Source organism: Suricata suricatta, chromosome 5, assembly GCF_006229205.1.
Source record: "Suricata suricatta isolate VVHF042 chromosome 5, meerkat_22Aug2017_6uvM2_HiC, whole genome shotgun sequence".
Taxonomy (NCBI): Eukaryota; Metazoa; Chordata; class Mammalia; order Carnivora; family Herpestidae; genus Suricata; species Suricata suricatta.
This window is the reverse complement of record NC_043704.1, coordinates 59,988,061-60,011,127: the sequence shown is the minus strand read 5'-3', so window position 1 is coordinate 60,011,127 and position 23,067 is coordinate 59,988,061. Positions and strand designations below refer to the sequence as shown.

At 43.1% G+C, this 23,067-nt stretch overlaps 1 protein-coding gene across 6 annotated transcripts in view; it reads right to left on the bottom strand.

Moving 5' to 3' along the window:
* SIDT1 (SID1 transmembrane family member 1) overlaps nt 1-23,067 on the bottom strand; it is a 103,470-nt gene that overhangs the window by 12,634 nt on the left and 67,769 nt on the right. For 2 of the 6 annotated variants that reach the window (XM_029939298.1, XM_029939300.1), the window contains 10 exons: nt 13,565-13,636; nt 12,150-12,295; nt 11,237-11,310; nt 9,955-10,021; nt 8,379-8,452; nt 7,047-7,170; nt 6,734-6,851; nt 4,170-4,306; nt 3,429-3,537; nt 357-371 (listed from right to left, as the gene is read on the bottom strand). In XM_029939298.1, coding sequence (XP_029795158.1) covers nt 357-371; nt 3,429-3,537; nt 4,170-4,306; nt 6,734-6,851; nt 7,047-7,170; nt 8,379-8,452; nt 9,955-10,021; nt 11,237-11,310; nt 12,150-12,295; nt 13,565-13,636 — 936 coding nt within the window. Of the gene's footprint in view, nt 1-356; nt 372-3,428; nt 3,538-4,169; nt 4,307-6,733; nt 6,852-7,046; nt 7,171-8,378; nt 8,453-9,954; nt 10,022-11,236; nt 11,311-12,149; nt 12,296-12,861; nt 13,095-13,564; nt 13,637-23,067 lie in introns of those variants that run through there. The other 4 variants (XM_029939299.1, XM_029939301.1, XM_029939303.1 and 1 more) reach the window with 3 other exon arrangements.

Here is a 23,067-nt window from a genome sequence, read left to right as displayed (position 1 = left end):
TCTCCACGTGTAGACATCACAGGCAAGGCTGGGGGCTGCTCAAATAAAACATTTCAGCGAGAGTGGCCCCTGGGCGTGTTGTGAATGCTAGTGCTCCTCACGTCTACCCCTGGGATCGATTTCGCCAGACTTCACTAGACCAGATCTACTGAGGGAGGGAGGGTTGGGACGGGTCCGTGCAATAGCCCAGAAGAGGCACCAGGCAGGCTGGGTTGGAGCGTGTCCCTTCCTCTGAGCCTCTCTCTGCCCTCCTCCCCATAGCTGATCCCTCAGAGAGCCAGGCTGGCAGGACAGCCAGGGAGGTCACTTTGTTAAGAAGCCAATCTAGGGCCCTGGGAAGGGTGGCTGAACATTACCTGTGTCAGACACATCTGAATCGTTCGGAAGCAGACAAGAAATGAGAAAAGAAAATGATATAAGAAGGTAGCCAAACAGGTAAACTACTGGTCATTTTATTTTTCTCTCAAAATGATGACTTTAATTTTATTTTCCAGTTAAAAAAAGTACGTTTGCTCATCATAAAGAACACAGAATCTTCCTGCCTGTCTGAAACATTCAGACATTTTCTATTCCTCAAAGAGGGAATCAGATTCTCTCTCTCCCTATCTCTTTTATGCACCACTTGCATTTGGCAATCCATCCTCTCTCACAAGTGATCCCTGCCATCGTCTTCTCGGGCTCTGGCAGCACAGTCATGATCTGGGCCAGTGGCTCTCTGGTTTTCTGTCCTTCTTGTGAGATGCTCTGCCCCATCGCTGCTACTCTTCCTGTATCCACTTTTGTTTGCAGGTGTGGCCTGAGGGCCACGGAGAAGGGTGTGTGTCATTTGAGAAAGCAAAGGCAGCCTGTGAAATGGGCAGAGAGGCTGGTGTTGACTGAACCACTGTCCACTAACCCGACTTCCTGCCTTTGGACTAAATTGAGATGCAATCATTGTCACCGTAGCACAGGACATTTTCCTTTTGACTCTGGTAAATCTGTGACCACCTGGGGAAGACTCCCTGGGTAGAGAAATTGAAAACACTCAGTTGTGCTATGCACTGGCTGTCTTGCATTTACCCTTGCAGACTCATTTGCCACATCTCTGTACCGCCCTGGGCCCAGGAGGCTGACCGTAGGATCAAGTACGTGGATTTGCTCACTCTCCTCAGGTTTGGACAATGGGAAGTCCCAGTAGGAGACTGGAGGGACACAGGAGGGAGAGTGAGCTCGGAGTACCTACCTACCTTCTGTCCTCCCTATGAGGTTGCCTTAGACTGGCCGTGTCTTTCAGAGTGACTTCCTCTCCTTCCACATTTTGGTAACTATTTCCTTCCTGTCCTTTGCACTAATGAATATGAAAGCTTCTCTGCTGCTTACCCCAGGTTGCCAGACTACCCCTTTCATTCTCTTCTACCTTGACCTTGTCTTAGGAATAGTCGCTTTGTGACTAAATCCTTCATCTTTGTGTGCGACATCTTTTTCCCATTGAAACCCTACAGAGTATTACGTGGTCATAATACAATCCATCACACCTCTCCTTTTTAAGAAGGTAAACTAGGAGCGCCTGGGCAGCTCAGTTGGTTAAGTGGCTGACTTTGGCTCAGGTCATGATCTTGTGGCTCATGAGTTTGAGCCCTGTTTCGGGCTCTGTGCTGACAGCTAGAGCTCAGAGCCTGAGGCCTGCTTTACATTCTGTGTCTCTTCTCTCTCTGCCCTCCCCCTGCTCACACTCTGTCTCTCAAAAATAAATAAACATTTAAAGAAATTTTAATAAATAAAAGGTAAATTAATCCAGTATTGCAAAATTGTATGGGCAAAATTGGTATAGATATATTAAAAGCTCCTCTTATATTATCAATGGTCACTACTGTTACATACATCTATATTCAAGTTTATTTTTCTGTTACATACATCTGTATTCAAGCAACCAGAACAAGCATGCTCCAGATTATTTTCCTTCTCAAAGGTGACTTCGTATGCTTTCACTCACCTTTGAATCTAGAGAATGGGGCATGATCAGAGCATCAAGCCAAATGCTCTGTACAACCAGTTAATGCTTCCACTGGGCGATTTGAAGGTACATTCACTCTGTTACTGCCAAGGGCAAATCTACTGACTGTGCCACAGGGGAAAACTAAACTGCCAAAGTGAGAAGTTGTTTTATTTGGCTTTCGAATCTGAAAGTTACTTGTTCATGTAGAATCACTCTTAGACCTGGCTGTATTTTAAAGGCCCTGACTCCCTAGTGAGCGAGGGGGTCTGCCGGACAAGGGGACACTCCTTCTGGGCCACATTCTGAATTCCTGAGTCCCAGAATTCCCTGAGTCCCCTCACAGAACCTGCATAGCCCCCTTCCTCAGTCTACCTTCCTGAGGGCCGATGGTACCCCTGGAGCGGGCATCTCTAGGGGTGAGGAGGGACCAGCTGAATGCTGTGCAAGAATATCCATGTACATGCTTGTGAGATCCCTTAAGACGGAGGACAGAGCCAGTGTGGGAAGAAAAGAGGGGCAGCGGCTGAGGACCAGCTCTCCCATGCAGCTATGTTCTGGAGTGTTCTTCTGAGGAACCGACAATTATAAATGTGAACCTGGACCTTCTAGGTTGTAATGAAGGCATATTACATTTATCAGTCTGTTGGCCTGCCTGCCTCCCTCCCTCTCTCCCTCCTTTCTATGTATTAAATAGTTTTCTGGTCTGCTTTACAATTTAAAAATTTTTAGTGGGCTTTTATTTACAATCTTGCTCTGCAAATACTAAGGTTCAGCTTATGTTTATGTACAAATATTTTTCTTGAAATACACAAAAGAATATGTAAGTCTGACTTCCTGGACCTTAAACAGACTTGGGATATTTAAATGCTCTAACATGACTTAAATCTATCTGTCCCCATGTATGCTGTGTGACGGCCGCAGAGCAGAAGCTGATTTCCATGGATGGTGCTCTAACGTGCTACGTTCACATTCCACGAAGCACACAGCGCTCTAATATGATCATTCAGGTGTCCTGCCTGTTATTCATAAGTCTTAAAACGTGTCAGTCCCAGAATTTGAAAACAATACAAAATTCATTCTTGAGAACCATGCAGCCTGCTTAGAGAAACAGTCCTTTTAAACCCTGAAAACTATTTCTCTAGGTGGAACGGGTGGAGTGCCGACCAACAATTCTTCAAACGACTTTCAGGGTTCTGTGAGTTATAAAGCCCTGGGACTTGGAGCGGGAGGTGTGCCTCAGGTCTGAGCATGGCCAGCTTAGTTTCCCAGTTGGAAACAGAACTAGTGGCAATAGCTCATTGTAATCCTATATAGGAGACGGTGTTATTAAACACCCAGAATTCAGAGCATGTGTTCATGATGATTAGCAACACTTCCATTTAGGGCGAGCAAAGACAGCGCTTTCTTGAGGGGAGTTAATCCGCGTGTTAGCATAGAGTAACAGGTGACTCACCTGTCCTGACACGACCCATGTAGTAGATCTGGGTGCTGAGGGCCAGAGACGCCAGGATATGGATTGCAGAGAAGACGACCCAGAACCACAGGTCATTTTTTCCAAACACCTAAGAGTAAAGGTGGAGGTTACCTTCATCCAGCGTTTTCCCCACAGGACTCACGAAAATCATTCTCTCATGTATGCATAAGGAGTCCAAAAAGGGGCTGTGCACGAATTTTGACACTCCCCCTCCACCCCTGCAACTCCTGTGAGTTCACAGGGATCATGTTGCACAAAAAGAACGGCTACCTGGCCAAGGTAAAATGGAAGAAGGAGGAAATGGGTGAGGCACTGAGCAACTTCGAAGGGGCAATAGGTTTAGACCTGAGGGCTAATGCTCTTCCAATGAGCAGACAACGGACATGTGTCCCTGAACATTTAGAAAGTCGCTGCTGCTCTTCTAAGTCGGTCTCTCCCATCAGCTTAACCATCTCTATTCCAGTCTCACATGAGTCAGGTCCCAGCTTTACAGTGAAACTCCCCAGGGGTAGTTTTACAGGTGCCTATTACATTATTAGAGATAAATCGCTAAGTAACTCAATAAAATGCCATGATTGACCCATGATGGTCGTGTGGCAGGAATCAAGGATTGTAATTAATTTAAACCGGTTCCCCTGAGGCCCATCAAACAAACAGCAAAAACCCTCCCAAGGGGGCATGTTTGGAAAGCCAGGCTGAAGGCCATGGGGAGGGACGCACCACTCCGAGGACGGTGAGTGTGATGACCACTGCGAAGGAGGCATAGGCAGCATAGGCGCTGGCATTGATGTCTGGGTGGCGGGTCTGGTAGAGCTTCAGCATGCAGAGGCCAGCGATCATGTACATGAAGGAGGTGTCTGAGGGCACACAGGAGGAGCCGAAACAATCAGGATCCGGTAGGCGGCAGACAATTGCTCTTTAGTCTTGGAAACACCCCTGCCTTCAGGCCCTAGAATATTTGCTGCCCTCAGTCTGTGCGGAGACCTCCAACATGGCAGCCTCCGCAGGCGCATTCTCTGGACAGACCCCACATACTCCACTTCTAAACCCTTCCAAGGCTATTCCTAGTTCACAGAAGAAAGGTATATGATGATAGGATATATAATTGACTATCCCCACTTGCAGGGGTATTTGCATTTAAATGCTGGTGTTCAACTGCAATAGCAAGAGTCCATCCTGGTGACACTGTGACCATAGAGAGAATGCTAGGTGGGTGTGGAAGGTTCTTATCTGAGTCCTGAGATATAACCACAGTGATTACTCAATATATAGCTCATTTAATTGATTGCTCATATATAGCTTTACAGCCTAGGGATGGAAAACAGCTAGAAATTATAAGTGGCTTAGCTGCATGACAGTTATGGAAATGCAAATCGAAGCATCAAGGCAATGTCCCATATTACTCAAGAATGTAGCAAAACATTTAAATGTCTGCCCGTAACATGTTAGTGATGATATCGGGAAACGGGAAATCTCAGGCAGCTAGAGGGAGTAGGAGTTAATACGCTGGAGAAACTCGGAAGTTGTTGGTAAAATGGTGACCGATAAAACCAGATGACTCCAAAATTCTGCTTCTAGGTGTCCCAGGGAACCTCTCTCAGATGTGCACAAAGAGAAGTATGTAAGGGTGTTCACTGCAGCACTGTCTGCAATAGCAGCATATTGGCAGCATCTACATGTTCAGTAGAGGAATTGAAAGATATATAGTATACCTATTTTTATTACAGAAGATGACAGTCCTTAAAAATGAATGATGTCCTTGATTCAATATTCATAAACCTTGAAAACATATTGTTGGATGAAAAAATGTGTAGAACATAGTTTGATAAATATTAATTACTACAAATGTGGTAAAAAGTTAAAAACTGGACTGATAAATATCAAATTAGTCAGGCTGTTACTTCTGGGGAAGAAATTGGGGGGATAAATTTGGAAAGCAGTTCAAAGGACTCAACTTTGTCACATATACTTTCTTTCTTCTCCTTTTTTTAAAATTGCCCAACACGGGGCTTGAACTCATGACCCTGATATCAAGCATTGCATGCTCTACTGACTGAGGCAGCCAGGTGCTGCACAATGTTTTATTTCTGAAAAGGTAGATTTAAGGCAGATATTTTAAAATGTTGGCATTTGTTCATTCTGCATAGTGAATGATACTATTCTCTGTAGTTTCTCTATTAAACATGTTTCTAATTTAAAAAAATTAAATGTGGCAGAGAGTTTCTGTGGTGTTCTGGGCTCACAGACAGAAGCTAGTGTACAAACAGAAAAATGACTGTTTTTAAAACTCTTATCCTTGAGTGTGGAGGTCACTGTTAATTGCCTACCACTGGCATCCCCTTTTCCCTCTCTCCCTCCTGACAGCTGGTAGTAGTAACTCAACTACCTCAGCCCAATTTTCAATTCAGAGATGCACGTCTTTTTAGCTTATTGGTTTCTACAAAGCTGACCCCACCTGTGGTTCCACAGATGGTTCTCATTGGTCTAAAGGTAATCCCCCTCCTTTGCCACCATGATTGGTATCCCAACCCAGGCCTGAGCTAACCAGCAGGTACGGAATCATTCTGGAATGGGTGCATGACTATTTAAACTACTGAGGTGTGGAAGAATGTTATCTGGGGGATTTTGGCAAAGAAGTTTCCTTGCTCTTAAATGAAGGTTTCTAAAAATCAGCTTGCTGCATCCGCCAGGCATCTTGAGGTAGATAGAGACAGAAAGCCGGACCCGCTGTAGCTATTTTTGCCATCATGAGTTTCCTGATAGCCTGAGGATAAAATCAGCCTACAGGCTGGGCACAACCCAAGGGATTGTGGAGAATTGGAGTCAGAGACACCAGATAAATCAACTGAAAGCCCTTTCCACATTTGGACTTTCAGAAGGTGAGCTGATAATTGTCTTATTACTTAATTTAGTTGAATTGAGCTTTATACTATTTTCAACCCAAAGCAGTCTAATTACTAAGTTAAGCCAAACTATACTAAGGGAACCTTCCAGATGTCTGTTGGTGGATTTTGTCAGCCCTGCTGCCTAATGCTTAGCCCATTGCCTACCTGCAGATCTAGCCATGGGATCATCATTCACTGTTGAGCATTTTCTTGTCTGAAGGGTGGTTGGAGAGAAAAAAAATGGTACCACATGTAGAAACGATGCCTGGTGGGGAGGTGCCCTTGAATCACTTTAGCTCACATTTAATTCTTGCATATTTGAGCTTTGCATTTTGTGGAGGGCCCCAGGACAAGACTCCCATAACTCAAATCTGTGGGATTGATGTAAATTCTAATTACCAAATTGGAAGTTGGAGTAATTAGGGCAGACGTGGTAACAAGCACTGAGCACTCCTTCCATCATCAACGCGATGCCCATCGCATAGAAAACACCAAAGTGTTTAGGGATCCCATATTCCTGGAAAAGGAGAAAGTGTGGTCAATGGAAAGACACCAATTGGTGACAGAGCCACAGAATCTGGAAACCCAAGCTTCTGGCCTCCTGTTATTCCTCACCACACCGTCAAGCCAGATGTCCTTCCCCTTTGCAGATCCCACTTGGAACCATGACCCTTCCTAGCTCCCACATCCAATTTGCCCTCCATCTCCTCACCATGGCAAAGATGTCCTTGGCTTCCAGGGCTCTGCGATGGAGAACGTCTCGGCGCAAGACTATCAGCAGGAAGAGGAAGCCCAGGAGCACATGGCCCAGGTTACTGAGAATGTTGTTGAAGGCGCTAAGGGATGAGGAAACGATGAGAGAGTTGAGGTGATCCAAGAGATTCAGAGAATGAAAGAACGCTCGAATGAGCGAGTACACTAAGCAATCCATGTTTTCTACCTAGACTTTTTGTAAGATTTCAGGACTGGCAGATCAACAGAGATCATCTTTAACCCAACTCCTTTATTTTAGGATGCCTAACCTGTGATCATGTGTCCATTTCCTCCCCTGGATGCCTGTGTGGCTTCCCCAGTACCCACCCAATCCTCTCTTATCCTGACAGTACTGGCATGGAATGAATCCCAGGAAACAGAGCTGCTCCCAAGATGGGCTGTTTGGCCAAGTGTTTCAGCTACACTGTGAGAGAGAATTCTCCTAGATGGGCCCATGCTTTGTGTGTCAATATTCAGCTCTGTAACAGTGACTGTCAGCCAGTCATGACCAGCTGCTTTATTTCAGGAAACTGAGGCTGGTTCAGTTCTGGAACAAGAAGCCTGTTCTTTCCACTTCAACATGTTCTGGTGGCTAGACTGTGACCTTGGAGGCAGCAGGTCTGGGTTCAAGTCCTGACATCACTAATAGTTGAGGGACCTTCTGCAAGTTCCTTTCTAAGCCTTAGTGTCTCCATATGAAGATGGAGTAATGCTAATTCCACCTGTCTCATGAGGCTGTTCAGTGGATTAACATACGAGCAGCTCATGCCCACGCATGAGGTGATCACAGCCAAGACCCCATGTTTTCAAAAACATGCCCTCTTCTCAGCTGTCATTCTTAGGAACGTTTTCTGAGGCCCCTATACAGGAATGAAAGGAAGATATCTGGTCTCAACTTCTTGATTTCATCCCTCTTTACTCTTGACTGGGATACTTAACCATGGTTGTTTTTAGTATTTCTTTAATGTTTGTTTACTTATTTTGAGAGAGAGAGAGAGAGAGAGAGAGAGACAGAGACAGAGACAGAGAGACAGAGAACAAGTCAGGGAGGGGCAGACAGAGAGGGAAACAGAGAATCCCAAGCAGGCTCTACAGCTGTCAGTGCAGAGCCCGACATGGGGCTTGAACTCCCGAACTGTGAGATCATGACCTGAACATAAACCAAGAGTGAAACAATGAACAGACTCAGCCACCCAGGTGCCCCTGTGCTTAGTGTTTTTAAAAACTGAAATCACATCATACAGAAAGGAATCTCTGAATGCCTCTTGGGGAACCAGAGGACAGGGCTCACCTGAGGACGCCCAAAGGGTGAGCACAGAGGAAGTTGTAGTAGCAGATGTCCTGGTTACCGGTGACATTTACCACCTGCGAAATCAAGAGTGAGAAGAGGAAATGCAGTTTTTCTTCATCTACTGAGGCCAGCCTGAAACCGCAAAAGGCAGGCACTGCTCACACTGATTTACCGTGTCCTTCTCAGCAGGGGACGGGTCACTGTGTGCCACCTTTACACAGCACAGGCTAATTAGGACTGTCACGATATGTTCTGTTTTCTAGATGCATGTTGGGAGGGTATGGAGCTGCCCCGCTCCGTGTGGGAATGATAACCAAGGGCAGGTGGACAGGAGGAAGCATATGTTCCGTTTCCCATTTTTCTCACCATCTCTATCACTGAGACCCTTCCTAGACCACAGCACAGCTGTACCTTCTGACAGGTCCCTGGTGTACTGAGAGAGAACGGAGGTTATAAGTACTGGTGCCAAAATCTCATAAAAGTCCTTGTCCTCATCACACAACAAGTAGGGAGCTGGCTAAATTATTAGAGCAATGGCTTTCCAACTTGGCTACACATTAGGATCATTGGGGGTCTAATCAGTAGTGATGCTTGGTTCTACTCTCTGACAGTTGGGTCTAATTTGGTGTAGGGTATAGCGGGGACACTGGAATTTCAAAACTCCCCGGGTAATTTTAATGCACAGCAAAGTGTGAGGATCACTGCATGAGAAACACCAGCAGCCCCCCGTGCTTTCTAAGTAGGCTTTCTTGTGTATAATAAATGCTAGAGAAGGTCATTATCATCTGGACCCCAAGATTCTATGAAAGCACAATGGGGATTCTCAAGGTGTTTTAATTATTATCTTTCTTTATTTGTTTTTACTTTATTTTAGTTCTTATTTTATATATTATCTTGTTAGCTTTATAAAGCTGTTTTTAGTTTTATTTTTTTAATTTTTTAAGTGTTTTTATTTTATTTTTGATACAGAGAGAGACAGAGCATGAGATTAGGAGGCGAGGGCAGAGAGAGAAGGAGACACAGAACCGAAAGCAGGCTCCAGGCTCTGAGCCAGCTGTCAGCACAGAGCCTGACGCGGGGCTTGAACCCACGAATGTGAGATCTGACCTGAGCTGCAGCCGAAGGCCTAACTGACTGAGCCACCAGGTGCCCTTGTTCTTAGTTTTATAAAAAAAATACCCTCAATGAGAGGGCACAGACTATATTAGATGCCAGGTCTCTTTATTATGGCTGGAACTTTATTTACTCTACTCCTTACTGGTTGATAATCAGAAGTTCAGACTGGTAAATAACAGATACAGTTGCTAGATACTATGACTGAATGAGATTAAGGTAATAACTTCAGACTGGTAGACAAAATAATATGAGGTCCCAGGCCCCTCTGTGGTAACATAATTGGGAACTAGATTTAAAGGTTCATCAAAGATGAAGCAATGGAGAGGTCCAATTTGAAGATGAAATTGGAAGTTAATTCTTGGACTGAGATCAAGTTATTTATACTTTTCTCTGTAAGTCATCGCAAAATCTCCCCCTGCAGTATGAAAGCCGGGATTTTGGGGTTCTGGGTGGAACTCACTGTCTGGTAGGTGATGACCAACTGGATCACAGGCAGCGCATAGAACACAGCAATGGTGACGATATTCCTAAGCAGGCAGAGAGAACCAGAATAGTTATTTCCAAATTAACAATGGAATTTTTGCACAGTTTTTAAATATAAGAATCCTTCCACTCCATAACTGTCTAGTTAACTTGCAAAAGTAATTAGAAACTGATTATGCAGTTCTTGCTTCTCCAGCCTCCCACTTGTACAAACACTGGTAAAACTGTAAATGATACTTGCTTCTGTTTTAACCAAATTATTAATGAGGACCTATTTCTTTAAAATGTTTTAGGTCAAAAGTGATCAGAATGCAGGTAATGGGAGATGGATCACATGAAAGGGTGTGGCTCTCCTAGGTACCTCTTAGTTCCAAACTGAAGGTCCCACTATGAAATTCCATGGGGCTGCCACTGTCCCTTGCTTCCCTCAAATATATGTATCCAAGTAAAAGGGTGTCCTTCCAGAGGAAAAAATGGAAAGAGCTATCGCAGCATCAGCCTGGGATTTCTGAGGGGAGAGGCGTCCCCTGCCAGGCAGCTCAGCCTCTTGGCCCAGAGAGAGGCTGCATCTGGGTGCTTGATGCCCAAGCGTCTATCTACCACCGGCTGTGGTATCAGTTCCTGTTAGTACGGTTTGCAGCTACTCTGAGATGCTGTAGACATCTAGTCCCTGAAATCATTGGCTCTTGTAAGAGCAAAGCCAGATGAGAAGAGTAAATGGCTTCAGTTTAGCGTGTCCCTTGGGAGGTAGTGACATGTTATTGTTAGGTTGCCTTTCTGGAAATGGATTGAGTGCGTTCCCTAAACATATGGGATTCTACTACTATTCTTATGATTCTTTTCATCACTATGAACACTTCTTTTTTTCATGTTTTTTATTATTTTATTATTTTTAATTTAAAAGTTTTATTTAAATCCAAGTTAGTTAACATATGGTATAGTAATGATTTTAGGAACAAAATTTAGTGATGCATCACTTACATACTGCACCCAGTGCTCATCCCAACAAGTGTCCTTCCTTAATGCCCATCCCCCCACTCTACTACCATTCTTATTTTTACTTTGTATGTATTTAATTTAGGGCTGGCTGCCTTTTGTAGCTTATTTTTGTTTTTCTTATAGAATGTGGCATGAATCCTCAAAGCCTCTATACCTTTGCCTCACTAAACAGAGAGGTGTGCCATAAGTGATCAATGCTTTTCCTTAGAAAATTTTCATTTTACTTAAGGGAACTATAGTCCTAGTGGTCATCTACTCACCAGAAATAAATCTTATATTTTTTGCTGACAATCCTCCGGTCCTTCCTGGACAGATCTGACAGGTAAAGGAACATCTAAGACATAAAATAAAAAAAGAATGCAAAAGTGTACTTGGCTTTTTTTGCAGAAGACACAAAGGAAAACTTCATAAATTCTCAATCCAATCCATTGCTAGGGATAAAAATTATTTAATAAAGCTTTTCTTTCAATTTCGGTTTTCCAAGGAAACCTTAATACAAATCCTAGTATTTTCTCTGAAATAGTAAGAATTGGCTGATATGGAAAAACCTCCTGCGAGTCCCAACGGCTTCTTACATCTCAGGAATGGGTTTCACCATTTTCAGAGATGTCTGCTGTGTGTCTCGAATTACAGGATTGAAACTGTGCAGTCCACTTTCATATCCCTTACTGGATACAACACAATATAGTAAATGTATGCCAAGAAGGGATGAGCTTTATTCCTGAGGGATAATAAGTACAGAACCAGGGAGTTTTCCCAGGTATACCCCCAGCAAATCTTTTCTTTCATCTGGTTGGGATTCACTTCAGACCCTGAGTTTTTTTTTTTTTTTAAGTTTTATTTATTTAAGTGATCTCTGCACCCAACGTGGGGCTTTGAACTTACAAACCAGAGATCAAGCATCACACGCGTTACCAAATGAGCCAGCTAGGCGCCCCCAGACCCTGAGCGTTTTAATGTACTGTTCTCCTTAATGCTCTCACTTTCTTCCTCCAGAAAGAAGTACTAATTAGCAGGGTATTGCTTTTAGTCTGTAGTTGTATTTTATCTAAAAAGTTCTCAGAGAAATATGGTTTCCCTTGATGGGAAAAAATAAAGGAAACAGACTTTGCTGAAGGTGTATTTGACCGTTGAATGGTCTGCCCTTGCAAGAGTGTGGCCAGGCAGAGGTACCTTGGTCCGGATGACATTCTTATCACTCTCAATGTCTGGCATGGTGTCGAAGTCACTCTCCTCCACAGAGCTGTCCGTGTCCGACTGGCATGGCTGCCCACCGTCAGAGGAGGACATCTGCCTGCCGGGGCTGGAGCTTGACTCCTCTGAAAGAGAGAAAACCCATCTGCCTTCCAAAGCTAGGAAGAACCCGTGCGGCCCGTTCCTCTCCGCAAAAGGCGGTGCTGACTCATTCCTGAAGATGTTGCGTTGGTAAAAAACGAACTCCTTACCCACAACACATGTTCTTTCTCTCAATTCCTCCTCAATGGACTTCTACGTTGTCTCTTCTCCTATTTTTGTATTGAAATTGTCTATTTCTACGGCTGAATACATATTAAGAACATAAAGGCATCTGCTCTGTTAACTATTTGGATGCAAAATTAAGATTATGCTTATATGTCATGTTTCATATTTTAAAATATGAACATAAATATATAAACATATGCATGCACGGTTATGTATAGCATCTACCGTGTAAGCACACACATATCCAGCAGCTATACATTGCTCGTGGGTAAAGTATTTGTACACTGAAACCCCCCACATGCCGCATCTATGATTATATAATGAGAACAACACTCCCAGGAAGAAGAATCCTTGTGTTCTCATGAATGTTTCCCAGAGCAGATGGGAATTTGTGCAGCTTGATGAGCACATGAGCTGAGCCTACCTTCTGCTTTATTTCTTCTGTTCAGTGAAAAAAACCCAAAAAACAATCCTGTTCCTGTAGAGCCAGAAATAAGTAGCCTGCAGGAAGCCCACATGCTTCTCGAAGTTACAGTACACCAGGGCAGGAAGAAGGACTCCAGCCCCTCCTCCTGGCATTGTAAGCAAACCATTCACGGACCCACAGGAATTCTGTCTCTTTTCAGGCCACGCAATGAACACTGAGGGGTCGCCATGTGAATGACTAGGTTCAATAGGAAGTTAGCCAAAACGAAGGCTGGCCAGGCTAAGCCACGCCCACCTGCAGCGCAGCCTTAGCCTTCTGACCGCCCTCACTCCACTGAAACCTGAGAACGAAGGAGCTCGCCAATTGATTTCGGGCTCCCTGAGACCAGCTCTGACACACTGGTCACGCCCCGAGCTCAGGCTGGGCGTGAAAAAACCCCCACGGGGACTCTGGGAGTCAACGGCAACCCTGGTAGGGAATTCTGTTCAAGTGTGGCTAGCTCAAAATAACCAACTGGAGAAGGTTAGAGCTGGAAGGAGCCTTCCAGATCTTCCAACCAATTTCTCTTATAAAGAGAAGACAATCCTACATAGTGATGGCCTTGCCCACTCGCAGTTATTAGTGGCTGGAGGGCCCTTTTTATCCTATTCTCTGGAGAATCAGGAAATACTTCAATGAATGGACTCATAGTAGGAAATACCTATTGCCCCATAATTGCTCCCTTCAGGGGTGCTGGCAGCAATGGGATGCGACGCCACCATATTTCCAGAGCCTGTTAAAAAGAAGAGCAAACACTTCATGTCCAGTTGCTGAAACAAAACAACACAACTGTAGCTTGAATCATCAGTCCACGACATTTTAAAGTTGGTTTTCTTTTTACGTTAATACAAGATTCACTAAAACTATGACCTGCAGGCAAAATCTAGCCTGCTACTGACTTTTGTATAGCCCTTGAGCTAAGATTGGTTTTAAAACGTGAGACAGGAAACCATTGGTGATGTGGATGGAAGTAGAGTGTATTATATTAAGTGAAGTAAGTCAGTCACCGAAAGACAAATACCATATGATTTCATTCATATGTGGAATTTCAGAAACAAAACAGATAACTAATGGAAGGAAAAATAAAATAAGAGAAAAGCAGAAAGGGAGGCAAACCATAAGAGACTCTTAACTATAGAATACAAACTGAGGGTTGCTGGAGGGGTGTGGGTGGGGGGATGGGTTAAATGGGTGATGGGCTTAATTGAGGAGAGGACTTATTGGGATGAGCACTGGGTGTTATATGCAAGTAATGAATCACTGAATTCTACTCTTGAAACCAATACTACAGTATACGCTAACTAGCCTAAATTTAGGTAAAGTCTTGGAAAGAAAAATAAATAAGTAAACATCTTAAATGGTTGGAGAAAGAAATCAAAAGATTTCATGACAGGTAAAAATTACATGAAATTCAAATTTCAGTATTCATACCCAAAGTCCTGTTGAAACACAGCCACAGCCATTTGGTATGTCCGTGGCTCCTTTTGGCTATAGTGGCAGAGCTGAGCAGTTGTGACAGAGACGATATGGCCCTGCAAAGCCTAGCATATTTGCTATTTGACACTCTACCGAGGAAAAAAAAATCTTCCAGTTTCTGCCCGAAAGTATTGCAGAATCACAAGAACAAAGGAGCATAGGTCTTGAAATCGCTCTGAGGAAGGCCACTACTGAAAAGAACACCAAAATATATGTCTATCATTAAGCCACTGTAGTTTGGAGGTTTTTAAAATAGCATTTAGCAGTACCTTAACAACTATTGGCAGGAGAAGTCCAGATAGGGAGGAAATTACTACACTCCTTGGAGCAATAAATGGTGAAAACTGAACTAAGGATATGGAAGACTATGAGATATCTTGAAAGAGATTTCTATATCTGTTGCCAAATGTTTGTTGCTAGTGAGAGAAAAATTGAGTAATTTCTCCAGCTTTTCCACGGAAGCACTCCTTGTAGCACAGAGAGTGAACTCATCCCTCTGTCTGGCGCTGTCACCAGGAGCCAGGCCACCACCAGTATCAGAGAAAAATATCTCCCAGCCTTCTCCCTGGTTATTAGGCAAGATATTGTTATTGCGTTTATTCACCTCTGAGGATTAAGCGGAGCTGAACACGGAGAGGAGAAACCACAAATAAGCAGGGCATCTAGGCAGTTTCTCTGACTCCGTCTTCCTGCTACCATATTTCCAGGAGTCATACTCAACGACAGAGATGCTCGGGAAGGTTTCTGTCCTGAACTTTGTCAAGGATCTGGGATGTTGTCAGGCCCAACCTCCAATGGGAATTTCAATATAGTGAGATTGGTTGTATCACATTACAGGCAGAAAGGTCTGTATGTTACCTGGTCAGCCTTGTATACTGTTGCAGAGAAATGTTTTCAGTGAAGACACATAACTGAGGATATTCTATGATACTCTCCCTGTAAATGTTTTTCTTCATTGAAAATCCAGTTTGATACAGCTTGCGTTTACGCTGCAGCACGAAACGTGCGCAACGAAACCAAGATCCTCACACAGTTCATCATTTGCCACAGCCAACTCTCCTCAGCCAGTTCTCGAACTTTCTTCCACCGGTGGGCAGTAAAATCATTCAGTTTTGCAAGCCAGTCTGTAGGTCTTATCATATTTTTTACTTTTTGTATCCATTCATTTCCTTCATGAAGGAAAGATTTAAGGGGGGACTGGGGGACATTCAGTTAAGCATCTCACTCTTGATTTTGGCTCAGGTCATGCTATCACGGGTTCATGAGTTTGAGCCCCGTGACTCCTTGGGATTCTCTTTCTCCTTCTGCCCCTCCCCTGCTCACACTCTTGTTCTCTCTCAAAATAAATAAACTTAAAACAGAAAGAAAGAAAAAGATTTAAATCATGAGTTCAAAATATTTAGCCAGGTCATGAGAGATGGCCCTGGAGACTCCACTTCCTCCCACCTTTTGGTAGCTTAGCCAAGAGCTGGCTCAGCTGGACAGCAAGGTCTTTAGCTAACGCAGCATTCCTGGCAGGCAAGGCCGTTCCCAGGCCTCAGAGTGCAGGCTCCCTGGCACTGTTCCTGGGCCTGGAGATTCCTGGATAGATTTCTTATCACTTCAAGCAAGTAGATGTTCCCTGGCCCTTCTTGGCCTAACCCGTAAATACAGAGCATGGATTCAGCACCATCTTTGCTTCTCATCCAACTTCAAGGCAAAGAAACAGGTTGTCTTCAGACTCTTAAGTAAGAGGTATTACATTTTTTGTGCACAATAATAACATCATGTGGAGATGTGTACACTTTGACTGATTCTTCATCCTCGGACAGATTTGGCCTTAGTTACAGCACAGAGCTTTGTTGCTGCTGCTACTATTGATTAAAACAAGTACTACTTGCTATGACCACCACCACCATGAGTACTGCTAGGATAACTAATGCTCCCATTGGCATTAATACCGGGGTGGTTGCTGATGCTATTACTACTACTACTACTACTACTACTGGTTAATGTTTATTGAGAACCTACTGCATGTCAGACAGACACCCTTTTAAGTCTTTGCAAGAATTTACTCTCTTAATTTTTCAATAGCCCAATGAAGTGGGTACTATTATCACCATTAAAAATATTTTTTAATGTTTATTTTATTTTTGAGAGAAAGAGAGCACAAGCAGGGTAGAGGCAGAGAGAGAGGGAGACACAGAAACCAAAGCAGGCTGCAGGCTCTGAGCTGTCAGCACAGAGCACAATGCAGACCTCGAACTCATGAGCCATGAGATCATGATGTGAGGTGAAGTTGGACACTTAACTGACTGAGCCACCCAGGTGCCTCAACAGCATTTTAAAATAACAAAAGAGAGGCACTAAGAGATCAAGTAATTAGCCCAGAGTCCTTCAGGTGGTGGATGGAGAGTGATTCGTTGTATTAGTGAAAACTTACCTTCTTTTTATTCATTCAATTTATTCATTCATTTATTATTGGTTTTAATGTTTATTTATTTTGAGAGAGAGCATGAGTGTGGGAGGAGCAGAGAGAGAGTGAGAAAGAGAGAGAGAGAGAGAGAGAGAGAGAGAGAGAGAGAGAGAGCGAGCAGTCTCCATGCTGTCAGCAGAGAGCCCAACGTGGCCCTCAAATTCGCAAACCCCGAGATCATGCATGACCTGAGCAGAAACCAAGGACACTTAACTAACTGAGCCACCCAGGTGCCCCAAAACTTATCTTCTTAATTGAAAAATAATATAGGGATTTTCTTCCTAAATATAAATAACTGGCAGCGAGCATGTTACTTTCATGGAGTGTTCAAGAATATCTTTCAAAAGAGACAAGGAGGTTGAGATGTATTTGCATCTCCGCTATAATAAGCTGATACTTAAAACAAGTATCTAAGGGCAACATTTGCTTTTTAGGTTGCCTGCTGCTACTTCCCAGTGATTTTCTATTGGGTCATTTCCCTCCCTGTCTTCTGCATCTGTCTCTTGTCAAGCTTAAGCTCCCTCTTTTTAACATTTTTAATTCAAGTGTAGTTAGCATCAGTATTATATTAGTTTCAGGTGTACATCATGATTGAACAATTCTGTTCACTTCTCAGTGCTTATCAGACTCTTAATCCCCAACACCTGTTTCCCCCGTAAGCCCTCCCTTCCTCTTTAGCAACCATCAGTTTGTTTTCTGTATTTAAAAGTCTGGGGGTTTTTTTTGGTCTTTTTTTTCTTTGTTCATTTGTTTTGTTTCTAAATTCCACATGAGTGAAATCATATGGTACTTATCTTTCTCTGATTGACTTATTTCACTTAACATTATGCCCTCTAGGTCCATCCATATTGTTGTAAATGGCAAGATTTCATTCTTTTTATGGCTGAGTAATATTCTATTACACAGATACACCCCACATCTTCTTCATCCATTCATCTACCGACAGAAACTTAGGGCTGTTTCCATAATTTGTTCATTGTAAATAGTGCTGCAAGAAACATAGGGGTGCCTATATCTTTTTGAATTAGTATTTTTGTTTTCTTTGGATAAATACCCAGTAGTGAAATTACTGGATTATATGGTAATTCTATTTTTCAATTAAAAAATGTTAATGTTTATTTATTTTTGAGAAAGACAGAGATGGAGTGTGAGCAGGGGAGGGGCAGGGAGAGAGGGAGACACAGAATCTGAAGCAGGCTCCAGGCTCTGAGCTGTCAGCACAGAGCCCAATATGGGGCTCGAACTCATGAACCATGAGATCATGACCTGAGCCAAAATCAGATGCTTAATCAACTGAGCCACCCAGATGCAACCCTTTTTTATGTTTATTTACTTTTGACAGAGAGAGAGAGAGGGAGAGAGAGAGAGAGAGAGCAAGGACAACTAGGAGAGGGACAGAGAGAGCGGGAGACAGAGGATCCAAAGCAAGGTCTGTACTGACAGCTTAGAGCCTGATGTGGGACTTGAACCCACCAACCATGAGATCATGACCTGAGTTGAGGTTGCATGCTCAATTGATTGAGCCACCCAGGTGCCCCAATTTTTTAATTTTTGAGAGGCCTCCATACTGTTTTCCACAGTGGCTGCAACAGTTTGTATTCCTACCAACAGTGCATGAGGGTTCCTTTTTCTCCATGTCCTCACCAACACTTGTTATTTCTTGCCTTTTTAATTTTAGCATTCTGACTGGTGTGATGAGATATGGTTTTGATTTGCATTTCTCTGAGAATGAGTGGTTTTGAGCATCTTTTCATGTGTCTGTTGGCCATCTGTATGTTTTCACTGGAGAAATGTCTGTTCATGTCCTCTGCCCATTTTTATTTTTTAATTTTTTAAATTTTTTATTAATGTTTTATTTCTTTTTGATACAGAGAGAGACAGAGCATGAGAGGGGGAGGGGCAGAGAGAGGAGACACAGAACCAGAAGCAGTCTCCAGGCTCTGAGCTAGCTGTCAGCACAGAGCCTGATGTGGGGCTCAAACCCACGAACGTGAGATCTGACCTGAGCTGAAGTCAGAGGCTTAACCAACTGAGCCACCCAGGCGCCCCTCCTCTGCCCATTTTTAAATGGGATTATTTGTGTTTGTTTTTCTGTTTTTGTTTTTGTTTTTGTTTTTTTTGGTGTTGAGCTATATAGGTTCTTTATATGTCTTGAGTATTAATTCCTTATTGGATATGCCATTTGCAAGTATCTTCTCCCATTCATTAGTTGTCTTTTTGTTTTGTTGATGGTTTCCTTTGGTGTGCAGAAACTTTTTATTTTGGTGTAGTCTCAATAGTTTATTTTTGCTTTTGTTTCCCTTGCCTGAGAAGATATAGCTAATGTTGCTAAGGCTGATGTCAGAGAGAGTACTGCCTATGTTTTCTTCTAGAAATGTATGGTTTCAGGTCACACATTTAGGTATTTACCTTGAGTTTATTTTTGTGTATGACATGAGAAAATGGCCCAGTTTAATTCTTTTGCATGTAGCTATCCAACTTTCCCAACACGATTTGCTGAAGAGACTATCTTTTTCCCATTGTATATTCTTGCCTCCTTTGCTGTAGATTAATTGACCATAAAAGTGTGAGCTTTCAGTCCTGTTCTATTGAACTATGTGTCTATTTTTATGCCAGTACCCATACTGTTCTGATCACCATATCTTTGGGTTTTTTTTTTTAAGTTTATTTATTTTTGAGAAAGAGAGAGAGAGATTGCAAGTAAGGGAAAAGTAGAGAGAGGGGGAGAGAGAGAATCCCAAACAGGCTCCTCACAGTCAGTGCAGAGCTGAACACGAGGCTTGAACTCATGAACCATGAGATCCTGACCTGTGACCTGAGCCAAAATCAAGGGTTGGAGGCTTAACCAACTAAGCCACTGAGGAGTCACTGATTATATACTTTCATAGTGTATTTTGAAACCTGGGATTGTGATCCCTCCAGTTTTATTCTTCTTCAAGACTGCTTTGGCTCCTTGGGGTCTTTTGTGGCTTTATACAAATTTTAGGATTATTTGTTCTAGTTCTATGAAAAATACTATTGGTATTTTGATAGGGATTAAATCTGTAGATAAAGGATCTACATTAGATATAAGTTCTACCATTAACCTACATCTTTATATTATAAAGATGTAATTTTAATAATATTAAATGTGAAGAATGACACAAAAACCATACAACCCAGAAATTTTGGTATTTTGATGTTACTGAGAAGCCCTCTCTCTACCACAAGAAGTAGAAGTCTGAGAAAATGCTTGAGTTTGGTTATGGCAGGAGGTTGAAATGGTTTGTGGGAGGCAATGTTTTTGTGGGTGTAAACAAAGGAGAAAAAACCCCACAAAAGCTAAAATCAGAGCTAGTGAGCAAACAAAAGCAATTGCTTTTTATTTTAGGTGAAACTCCATTAAGAAGCAAAAGCTGTTGAGACTTGGATGTGTCACTGATTTCTGCACTCAGCTCGGTCTTGTGATTGAGCAAGCTGTGATTTTGATGTGGTCGCTAGCCATTTTCACTCTGAGGCATCTGCAACATCACTGAGTCCAGGATGGACAAGAGCATCAAGATTTTCATGGGCAAGACAACTGCTGACACATAAAGAGGTTTTGACTCTGTGGACTTATATAGGCACAGTTTAAATATGAGATTGGCCAACTCTGGATAACAGTATTCTGTTCATTTTTCTAATGTCTAAGACCTTCTCAGAATGCAAAAAAACAGAACACTGGCTCCTGAACTTCAAGTATGCTCCCAGAAGGCGAGTTATGTTTATATTTAACTGTATGGTATTTAGAAAGAATTAAACACAGAATATCAGTTTATAGGACAGACCGAGATATTCTGGCTGCGAATAAGTAAATATATAATGTTGTGAATGAGCCCATCTTAATGCAGATAGTTATTCTGCCATCTTTTCCTCTGAGCATGAGCCCTTTGCCGTCTGTTTACTTACACTGCATAAGATATGCTTGCATGCTGGCGTTCAATATTAAATGCTCAATGTGAGGAGAAAAAGTTGATTTTGAGCATGATTGGATCTTCCCCTGATTTCATATTTATATTTGTCCTGCCTTCTTCTGTCTCTGGACTCAGGAGTTTGGAAGCTAAAGAGGGACTCAGAAATAATGTGAACTAGCTGCCGGAAAATTTCAGTTTTATGCCAGTAGGCTACCTATCACAACTAGTCTCAACAGTTGAGAGAGTTCCAGTCCAAGATGGCGACATGGGAAGATATTGACCTCACCTCCTCCATGGACAAATGAAATCTACACCCGTTTATAAAGCAATTCCTCCTGAAGAACTGAGGGCTGCCTGAGTAGCTTCTGCACAAGTAAAGATAGAGAGAACAGCAAGAAAAACAAAGACATGGTAAGGAAGGGCACTATGGGAACTACAGTGGCAGGGACCATGAGCAGATCTGTCTACCTTGGGGCACTGACAAAAGCCACAGTTTAAAAGGGCAACTAGAAGCACTTGGGTAACTCTATTGGTTGGGCATCTGACTCTTGGTCTCAGCTCAGGTCATGATCTCATGGTCCATGGATTTGAGCCTGAGTTGAGCTTTGCACTGACAGCTCAGAGCCCACACGGGATTCTCTCATCCTCTCTGCTCCTCCCCTGTTCACATACATGTACATTGTCCCTCTCAAAACCAATGAATAAAAACACTTAAAAAAATAAAAAATAAAGGGCCAACTAGACTATAAAAGATCCAGCCTCTGAACTCCACCAAACGGTGGGAGAGCTACTAGAACTCTCTCTGCTGGGAAGAGCTGGCAGGGGCCTCAGTCGTGGTCCCCCTCCACCTGGATAGCATACAGGGGAGCACGACCAGGGAATCATCGCTAGCCCACCTCTTCAGTGCACATTAGTTTTAGAAGTTCTCTCTTCAGAAAGGGTAATAAGCTTTAAATATAACCATATACAGCAAAGCCCTTCAACTCTAGTAAAATTTGCCACCAATGTTAAGCATATCTATTAAAGAAAATCTTTCTGAGGGGAGGGGGGAAAGCACAGGCATCCCAAGTCCCCAGTGGCAAATTGGGTAAAATCTCTGTTGTTGGTACTCCTTGTAACCTATCAGTACTCCATGGCCACAATCCTGGTTCCAGAATGGAGAGGAAGAAATACAAGTCATGCTCAGTCATGTTCACTTTCTTATGACCCCCACCCCACTGCCATCTTCCTCCCACCATCTCACTGGGCTCAAAGATGTGGGCTCATTCTCTCCTACAAGAGTTTTCCCTGCCTCATCTTCTTGTGGTGGCATTCAACCTCTCCCCTTCTCTGGGTCACAATGGCACATGCAGTGGGGTAAGATAAAAAGCAAAGTGAGTCTGGAGTTTTTTTTTTTTTTTTTTTTTTTAAGTTGAGAGAATGAGGAAAACCACCAAAATAAAATTTCTCTCAAAGACAAAGTAGCGAGAAAAGCCAAGGAAATTTGGAAAAAGAAGAGTCAGGACTAGAGTTTGAGACCCATTGCCACGGAACCAGATGGTGGCCTATGCTCCTTGACTCCTCCAAACTCACACTGCTTGTCTTTATTCCCACTGCACCCTTTGCTCAGAGGCTGCTTTGGTAATGGCTCTAGCCAGGAAAGAATTTGATCGGCCACTGGGTTCTTAAATCTAACGACTTGTCAGGTTTGTTAAACTCTCTCACTTGAGAAAGTAGCCCTCTCTTATCAATGGGCTCCATGCTGACAGCTCATGTGGTCCCCAGAAGCCCATGAGACACACCTCATTCACCTTTCTCTCCAGCTGTGTCTGAATTTCTGAACAGGCTCTTTAACAATGATGTGAAATGTGGGATTTTGTTCACTGACAGGGCCACTAGAGGAAATGATTTTAGGGCACAGAGCCTTTCCTAGTACCCCTCAGACTAGCCCAGAGGTCCCTGTCTTCAGTACTAAGTGATGAGTGGGGAATACAGTAAAAAAATGCCTTCATGGCCTCAAGAGACTCTTTACTAACACTATATCCATTTCACCTGGCTCCATGAACTTATCTCCATCTCTATCCCATGAAGTATGAAAGAGATCTCTTTGTTTTATAGCACAATTGGAGCCAATGTCAATATTTTTCAAGTTGAACTTAAAGAGTGGCAGGCTAATGAAAGAAAAGCAAATACAGAGGAGCTGACAGATGTTCTAAACGCAGCCTTCCTTTGGTTATGTAACTAAAACAGAGCCGCCACCAATTTGACAGCCTGCAGGGACCCGGCTCCAAGTCTTCCACCTCAAGCACAGGTTAGGGTGAA